The 9,454-nt window shown below is 51.2% G+C and overlaps 1 protein-coding gene across 1 annotated transcript; it reads right to left on the bottom strand.

Moving 5' to 3' along the window:
- Positions 1-2,052: 2,052 nt before the first annotated feature.
- On the bottom strand, positions 2,053-8,018 carry FABP6 (fatty acid binding protein 6). Its single transcript, XM_052644320.1, has 4 exons — positions 7,926-8,018; positions 6,591-6,766; positions 4,778-4,867; positions 2,053-2,106 (listed from the first exon to the last, which is right to left on the bottom strand). The coding sequence occupies exons 1-4, from the start codon at positions 7,990-7,992 to the stop codon at positions 2,053-2,055; spliced, it is 387 nt and encodes a 128-aa protein (XP_052500280.1). The 5' UTR covers positions 7,993-8,018.
- Positions 8,019-9,454: the final 1,436 nt, after the last annotated feature.

Raw genomic sequence — 9,454 nt, 5'->3', positions numbered from 1 at the left:
GAAGTTTCAGGGCACAATGTGGGAGGAGGCAAGGGCTGAGCTGCCAGTGAGCTGGGCTGTGCCATCTGTCCAGGCTGAGGCAGGCTCCTGAGAGTGAAAGACTAGATTACACAGGCTGCAAGTACCTGTGGTCAGGTAGCATAGTGCTTATTAAGCACCTGTTGTATGCCAGACTCTCTAGTAACCACTAACCTGTTTCTGTATCTGTCTATGAGTTTGTTTTATTTTGAAATCATGTGGACCACCAGAAAAGTCTTTCTCCATCTGACTTAATATAATACCTTCAGGCTCTAGGGCTTCCCTTGTGGCTCAGCTGGTAAAGAATCTACCTGCAATGCGGGAAACCTGGGCTGGGAAGATCCCCTGGAAAAGGGAAAGGCTACCCACTCCAGTGTTCTGGCCTGGAGAATTCCATGGACTGTATAGTCCATGGGGTCGCAAAGAGTGAGACACAACTGAGCCACTTTCACTCCACTTCAGGCTCCATCGATGTTGTTGCAAATGGCAGGATTTAGTTTCTTTTTATGGCTGAATAGTATTCCTGTGTGTGTGTGTGTGTGTGTGTGTGTGTGAAACATCTTTATCCATTCATCCACTGATGGACACTTAGATAATTCGGTTCTTAAGGAGGGTGCATTCTTCTCTTGTCATGGAGTCCTGCAGGCATTTTGATGAGGGAAGGAGAGAGTTTCCTGTTTGGTGCTACTGGCTATTGTACGGCTCTTTCCCTTTTCACAGAGGGAGGCCTAAGGCTCACAGCTTTGACAACAGAATCCAGCTCAAAGTCAATATTGTTCAGCTTTGACTTTTTAAATAGTTTAAATCTATTTATGGAAAATGAGGATGGCTTTCCATGTACGAAAGTGATAAAAAGTTTCCTTTGTAGTAAAAACAAAAGAATTGTCCTGGATAAAAGTATGGGGTGAAAAAGAAGTCAGGGTGAAGCACTTTTCTGGCGGTCCACTGGTTAAGACTCCGCACTTCCACAGCAGGGGGCGCAGGTTTGATCCCCGGAGCTGAGGATCCTGTGTGCAGTGTGGCATAGCCAATTAAACAAAGGGAGAACGACTCAGGGTGGCACCGAGGAAAGACGAGAATGAAAAAATCCCATTTGAGGTTAGGGATGATCTATCCAAGGGGCAGGCAGACCCCTCTCCTCCTCTCCATGCCCCGAACAGACACCGCGATCAGGCAGGGACATTTGCTCAGTCCAGGTGCGGCCTTGGAATCCTCCCTGATGCAGAGGTCCAGGCACCTACCTGAGGGTCAGAGTGACCTTTCTGATCACCTTTCCCATCCCACTGCAGCCTCTCCAAGTTCCTCCCTGGCCCCCCATCCAAGCCCTGCTAGTTCAATCCATGACGTTTCAGTTCCTGCCTGGCACACCCATAACCCCTTTGTCATCTCATGACTCCCATTTCTCCTCAGTCCCTCATTGGTCCTCCTGGCCCTCTCTTGTACCAGTGGGTAAACTGAGGCCCAAAGGAAGGACTCCGCGGTGAATGAGCAGAGACCCCAGCCATGCTGAAGCACTGCTCCTGGCTGGTGCATCCATCCCAGTGTCTGTGCAGCCTCGGCGCCCAGCAGCAGTGAGTCCTGCCAGGGAATCACCAGTCCTGCCCCCTGCTTCTGATACACTTTCTTGTGGCCCATCTGAGAGTCAGTGTGTCACCCCTCCCGGGGGACATTTGTCTCTTGAGAGTGATCTCTCCACCCTGAGTGTGGGTGGCAGGTAGCGGCAGGGACCACAGAGATGTGCCCACCATGCCTCTCGAGCACCATCTGTGCCCTTTCTCTGGGGCCAGGGGTCTTAGGTCCACACCTGTCCACACCCCAAGTCTCTGTGGTGACATGGGGCCCACAGGGACCTCAGGGCCAAGGTGTGGCCTGCACAGCCATCTGCAGGGGTTTCCCATCTCCACCAGCCAGAACTGCCCCAAGACACTAGAGAACAAAGAGAGGTTCTGGAATGAGCAGAAAGTCTTGTTAGGCCAGCTTTATTGATACGGCTTTATGGCCCCCGCGGAGCCCTACCCGCCAACTCAGGCCAGCTCAGGCCACCTTCTTGCTCACGCGCTCGTAGGTCACGCCTCCAAGGGTGGAGACCTGGAAGAAACAGTGGGAACAGAGGGAGTCAGTGCAGGGAGCCCAAGGTGACCATGGGGCCTAGGGAAGGTAGACTGGCCTCTAGTCCCAGCCCTGATGGGAGTGAGCCCGTGGCACCGCTTCTCTGGGCCTCTGGTTCCCAGTTTGTTGCAAGGCTCACTCTGTTCACTTTTATGTGGCCAAAGTGCTAACATGTTGGCACGATGTGACTTTCCTTGGGATAACCTTCCACTCATCCATCCATTTCATTTCACCCATGCCAGTCACATTCCCCCCAACACTGAGCTTGCCCCATTGTACAGATGAGAAAGCTAAAGGTTAGAGAAGTCAATCACCCCTCTAAGGAGGAAGGCCACGCTCACCCTGTATACCATTTAGCATTTATGGGGCCCCTGTGCTCAGTGATGAGGACATACAGTCTCTGCCCTTAGGAAGTGTAAGGTTTTGTGGAAAAGGCTGGAAAGAGGATGCTGTTCAGCAGAGGCCTGCTGTGTGCAGCACCCTGGGCTCAGAGCCAAGACATGCTGTCATTGATGTGCTCATTGCATCAGTTGGTCCTGATGCCCAGCAGAGGAGAGCTGCTTTCTTATGGGAGGGGACGGGTGGCAAATGGAATTTTGTGGAAGCAGTTTAGCCCAAGGGCAGCAGTAAAGTGATGTGTGATTTTCATATGGGGTGGATGGAGGATGGAGTGGAGGGGGAGGCCAGGGCTCTGTCTAGAGGAGGAGTGAGGAGAGAAGGGGTGCTGGTGGTGGGTGGAGGTGGGAAGAGGGATGCTCACAAAATGCATCCCTATGGGTGGAGAAGGAGGAAGGTGTCCAGGATAGTTCTGGGTCTCCAGAGATGGGAGGACATAGCAGCCAAGACAGCTTCTCTCTGCTACCTAGTCTGTCCATGTGCATATGTGTGTGTGCATTCTTGTGCCTGTGTGCGTGTGTGTGTGTAACAGCCATGAGCTCTGGGCACTGCTCACGCTGTACAGGCTCCATAGTCAGGTGCCCCCCCGGAATTAGGAAACACTTGTTTCTTTTGGGAAGATGAGTTCTCCTGTCAGGCACAAATGTGCTTCATTCTGCCCTGGATTCTCCTTGTACCCCTCACAGGCTCTGCCCTGGGTTCTTCCTGCACCCCTCACAAGCTGGGGAGCTCTGCCTCTGGGAGTCAGTGTCCTCTAGCTTTCACCAGATTCTCCAAGAAGTCAATTTCCGTCCAGAAAACAATGCTCGTGCCTGCGCTTAGTGGCTCAGTTGTGTTTGACTCTACAACTCCATGAACTATAACCCGCATGGCTCCTTTGTCCATGGGATTCTCCAGACAAGAATACTGGAGTGGATTGCCATTTCCTTTTCTCAGGGGGTCTTCCCAGCTCAGGGATGAAACCCTCATCTGCTGCATTGGTGGGAGGATTCTTTACTGCTGAGCCGCTGGAGAAGCTGGTGCCATATATATATATGCATGTATATGTGGGTATACACATGTGTACACCGACATATTTTAAAACACTATAGTTTTTTTTTTTTTTTTTAACTAAAATGAAGGGAGGGAAAGAAGCCCCATGGCCTGGGAAGAGCAGGCAGAGTTTAGAAACCAGCCAATTTCATCTGCCTCCGCCACAGACTAGCTGTGTGGCCTTGGGCAAGTTGCCTATGTCTCTGAGCCTCTTGAGGCTTCTCTGTAAAATGGGAGTAATGTGAGGGCATTGGGCCTCCGGAGCCATGTGCTGCTTTTCTCTAGACTGGACTTGGGCGAGGAAACAAGGAAACGGGGAAGAGATTGCAAGATAGAGAGGAATGAGGGTGGCAGACCCTGCCTCCCTCAGCACGTCCTCCTGGAGAGGCTTGGGGAGGACAGCCCCGACCTCCCCTGGGGGGGACTCTAGCCCAGGACATAGAGTCACGAGGAGGAAATGACTGACATGTAGAAGCATCTTCCTTTTTCTCGTCACCTCACATCCTTTTCCTTCACCTAGGGAAACTCTGGAGCCCCCGGGGGAAGAGTTGGGTGGGGGATGGAGCACCTCCAACCTGTGTTTACTGAGAACCCGCCTGCCAATGCAGGAGACACAGGAGACGAGGGGTCAGTCCCTGGGTCAGGATGATCCCCTGGAGGAGGAAACGGCCTGTGGGAGGGTCAGCCCACAGGTGTGTGAGTTGGCCCCGCCAACACTTTTTTAAAAATCTTTTAATTAGTTGCCAATATTGGCTAGTCTGTAAATTTCACTTAAAATACCAATTTCCAGCTTCTCTTGAAACACCAGAAGATACAGCATTCAGGGCCTGAAGTCCCTCATGGAAGTGAGGGAGTGGCAGCTGTGTTTGCAGGGCCCACCAGGACTCCCTGCTTCATTTATACTCTGGGAAGTCCAGACTTGTGCCCCTGAGGTGGCTGAGTGCGGGCACTGGAGTCTGGCGCCTAACACCAAATTTCTGCTGTCAAGAAAGCTCTGTGCCCTCTGGCCAATCTCTTAGTCACCCTGTGCCTCAGTCTCCTCACCTGCCAAATGGGGATAAAAATCCTTACCTAACAGCGTGATTGTGAAGGTCAGATGAAGTCCTGTGCATCCAGCGATCAGCACAGAGCCCATGCCTCTAAAGCCAGCTTCCCAGAGGCCCGCCTCTCAGGGCAGAAGAACATCCTCTATTTTAAATGTGGGAACCAGCAGGACACTTACCTCCACCAGCTTGCCGTCCACAATCTCTGCAGTGTGGTGGTAGTTGGCGGAGTCCACGACCACCTTCCCACCCTCCATCTTCACGGTGACCTGAAAGGGAAGCAAAAGGCAGCCTGAGCTGCAGAGCCCCCACAAATGCAGACCAGCCCTCGGGGGAATGGACCTGCCTCCAGCCCCAGCAGCCCCCTCTAGGAATTAATGTGTCCTATAGACTTGTGATGCTGCAGCCCATGGGATCGCAAGGAGCTGGAAATGACTGAGCAACGGGACAACACCACCAACAAAGACGTGATTACATACATCCAAAGACCCAGATAATCTGTGCAAGTCACTGGACCTTCCTGTGCCTCAGTTTCCTCATCTCAGTGATGGGGATAGTACTTGTACCTACTCCATGGGGTTACTGTGAAGATTAAATGATTTACTGTCATATATGTGGGCTTCCCAGGCGGTTCAGTGAAGAAGCAAAGACTCTGCCTGCCAATTCAGAAGGGGAGGGTTCGATCCTGAGGTCAGGAAGATTCCCTAGAAGAGTCAGACGTTTCTGAACAGTCACACATGATATGTGTAAGGTGCTCAGAGCAACGCCTGGCTCCCTGCTGAGCACTCCTTATTAGCTGCAGAATCTGTTATGATCGTCGTTATTAAGTGATGCTGATGTCATCCGAGAGTGTTATTGCAGCATTGTTTGTAACAGTGAACAACCTAAATATTCAACTTACGTTATCCGCCAGTCAATAGTTTAAATATCTATTAATGAGGGAATGCTGACTAGCATTTCCATACTGTTGGACACTGTACCACCATTAAGAAAAGAATAAGGCAAGTCAATATGTGCTGAAACTGAAAGATACCGTGAAAAGTTGTTAAATTTTTAAAATACCCAAGTGGCAGAATATCAATATTATGACAGCTTATCTTCCTCCCCTGGCAATCTGAGGAACAGAGTACTTTCTTGGTCAGGGTTGGGGGCTACAGAGGGGACATGGGCTGGGTGGAAGACCTGAGGGGCCATTCTGGGTAGGAAGGGGATAAACAGCCAACTTTCGCTTCTTTGCTACCCATGGTTGCCGTTTCGAACCCAGATGAGTCTAGTTCTAGGGCCTGGGCAAGATTAATCTCTAGGTCACACTACAGGCAGCATAAAAATGTGGTTATGCTCTCTGGAACCAGACTGCCTGAGGGTGCAGGCCCAGCCTTGCTGTGGGATCCAGGCAGCTATTTAATCACATGACTCAGCCCAACTCCCCCATCTGTAAAGTGGGACAGTAGTTATAGCGACCTCACGGGCTTACCTGCATTAAGATGTGGGACAGATCCAGCTAGTGTCCGGGATATATGTGTGAAGGATTCGGCAGATGGGAACAATTTTTATCATCATTATTGTGTCCATTATTGACGTATCATTAAAAACCAAGAATGGCTAAATTGCCAAGTAACTCAAGCTCTTAATGCTGTAGACTAGACTTGAGAAGAAGGGTGTCCCCGGTGGTGCTAGTGGTAAAGAACCCACCTGCCAATGCAGGAGACACAGGAGACCTGGATTTGATCCCTTGGTCAGAAGATACCCTGGAGGAGGGCATTGCAACCCACTCCAGTGTTCTTGCCTGGAGAATCCCATGGACAGAGGAGCCTGGCAGTCTACAGTCCATAGGGCCATAAAAGTGTTGGATGCGACTGAAGCGACTTAGCACTCACACACAGACTTGAGAAGAAGCCTCAGCTTAGGGAGCAGCCCCAGGGGACTTGGCGGGAGCCAAGAAGTCAGCCAGAGGCCTGGGGAAGGAGGGCGGGGTAGCTAGCAGGCTCTCACCTTGAACTTCTTGTTTCCCACGGTCTCCATTTCGGTCTCCTTGCCAATGGTGAAATTGTTGGAAATGGAGTGGCCCCCAGGGTAGTGCTGGGACCAGATGAAGTTCTGCCCGTCCTGCTGTATCTCCGAGATGACCTTGAAATTGCGGCCCTTTTCAATTGTGTCGCTGGAGAGCCCTGGGCCCGGGAACAAGCAGAGTGACTGTGTAAGAGCTGCCTACAACCTGTGGCTTTGGGCATGAGCTTGCTTCACCCATGGTAGGTTAGTTTGACAGTCAAGAGCACAAGCCCCAGTTCTGTCATGAGCCATGTGGCTTGGGCAAGTTACTATCTCTCCAAGGCTCAGAGTTTTCATCCACAAACTAAGAATAATAAGGCCCATTTCACAGGACTGTTGCAGGGATTAAATGACAGTGATTATGCCTGGTAAAACTCCTGGCACGGAGTTGACAATAATAGCTGCTCTTCTATACTATACTAGAAATTTACTACCGTACTACTAGAAAGTAGTATGCTAGAAATTTCCCAAGCTTACAAAGTCCTAAAATGAATGAGACCTGCAAGGCTGTCTTCCAATGCTCTTGTTTTACAGATACGGATCCCTGAAACTAGACTGTTGTAGGTGAAGCCAGGTCCCTGTTCCTTCAGGGCCAGTCCCAGTACTTGACTCAGAAGGGCTCTTTCCTCCCCATGGCCGCAGGCCCCTGCTCTTGGGGGCCCTCTCCTACCTGGGCCCAGGTAGGGCCCAGGTCCCCCGCGGCTGTCCTCTGAATCTAGACCACTGCAATGCCTCACACTTGGCTGACACATCAAGATTTCTGCAGGATTCTCAAGTCCACTGTCTCTCTGGTTCCTCCCAACCAGTGTTACAAATCGAGCTGTCAGAAGAGTGGGGTGTTTGATCTCCAGCCATGGTGCCTAGCACTGTAAGAGGCCCTTGTTTGCTGAATGACGGCGTGAACGAGTAGCTTGTCAACCCTGGTATCTATGTTCCCACCCCTTTGTCACCTCTCCCCAGGCAGGATGTGGTGACATCACTCGTCATCTTATCCTTGGCTCCTGGGGGGAGGTCTCATGACTTCTGGCACTGATGCGTAACTGTGAGCCGTTCTTGCTGAAATGCCCCATCAGTAACATTAGGTTCGCCCATGCATATAGCAAGCATTCAATAAATGTTTGAATGAATAAGCCAATCGACTCTCCACCTCACCCATTACTAGATCTGTGACCTTGCTCTAGTCAGTCAGCTTCTCTGAGCCTCATGGATTTTGGGTTCCCTGTGCAAAGCTGGCTGTGACGCCCAACCCCAGGAAGGTGCTCTCGGGAGCTCACTCACCCAGGCGCTTCATGAAGTCATCATAGTTCTTCTCACTCTCAATCTCGTACTTGCCAGTGAAGGCCATGCTGCTGAAGAGCTGGAGCCTCAGGAGCAAAGGATGAGAAGGAAGAGCTGTGGTGCTGAGGGGCCTGGTGCCTCAGCTTATAAACCCTCCTGGATGCTGAGGCTCAGCCCCAAAGTCACCCCACTTCTTCCCACCCATGAAGAGGAAGCACTTACAATTTTATGATGTGGGCAGGACGTGGAGGAGCAAAAACCCTGAGGTTATTCACCCTGGGGATTTCCTGGCTGGAATCCCATTACCATTGGCAAGGCTAGGGATGGCTCTGCTGCAGGGTTTGAGTGATCATCCATCTCTGCCCAGCCCTCCTCCATCCATCCATCCATGTCCTCCCTCCATCCATGCTCCTAGCATCCCTCCTTTACTCAGTCACCCCCACATTCATTGACCAGAGTGTGTCGGGTACCTCAGTGTGTGGCCAGCACTGAGGAAACAGTGAGACATACCCCCTTCCCCAAAACGCTTCCAGTCTGGTCCAGCGTCAAAACACACCTGCAAAGAATCCTCATGCAAGCAGGATGGGATATGTCCTGAGACACACAGATCTGGGGAAGAAGCAGTGGGGTCCAGCTGTCTGGTGCAGCTTTGAATAGCAAGTGGCATTTAATACAGGTCTTGAAAGAATTTGGATGTTTAGAGAAGTGGTAAGGTTGGAAGAGGCAGATAACATTGTAAGTTGAGGGAACAATGTTATGAAGGTGGGTAGAGCCACCAAGAAAGGAAACAGTGAGTTTGTAGCAAAGAACACTTGCAGAAGCACAGGCATGAGATGGGTGTAGATGGTGTGATCATCTGTACCCATGGAGTGTAGCCCACGAGCCAGGGAGCCAATCGGAGGAGGCAGTGCCAGTTGCCCTAGAGACCAGCTATGTGCCGGGCATGGGCCGGGAGTGTGGCAAATTTCAGTCTGTTCCAACTAAGCAACTGGGAGGGCCAGGCGTCCGGCCCCAACTTCCTGTCCCCGTTCTTCTGTGGTTGTGCTGGATCTCCACTGTAAGGCACAGCTTCTCTAGCTGTGGCACACAGGTTTAGTTGCCCCACAGCATGCAGGATCTTAGTTCCCCTACCAGGGATCAAACCCGTGTCCCCTGCATTGGAAGGCAGATTCTTAACCACTGGACCACCAGGGAAGTCCCCTTGTCTCAGTTCTGACTCTGACACCACTTCACACTCAAGGACTCCATCTCCTTGTGATAACCCCTGCCCAGCTTGTCTCATGGGACTGCTCTCTGGATCAAATAGATTGGCCATGCAAAGTATGAAGCACTTACAAAGGCTCTCATGTTTGTTATCATTAAGGAAAGTTTTGCATCTGTCTCCTTTTTTGGAGTCCCTAAGAATCAGTGGCACCCCACTCCAGTACTCTTGCCTGGAAAATCCCATGGACGGAGAAGTCTGGTAGGCTGCAGTCCATGGGGTCGCTAAGAGTCGGACACGACTGAGTGACTTCACTTTCACTTTTCAC

This window comes from Budorcas taxicolor, chromosome 7, assembly GCF_023091745.1.
Source record: "Budorcas taxicolor isolate Tak-1 chromosome 7, Takin1.1, whole genome shotgun sequence".
In the NCBI taxonomy this organism is placed as follows: Eukaryota; Metazoa; Chordata; class Mammalia; order Artiodactyla; family Bovidae; genus Budorcas; species Budorcas taxicolor.
Note: the sequence above shows the minus strand (reverse complement) of the source record. Positions and strands in the feature narration are given on the sequence as shown.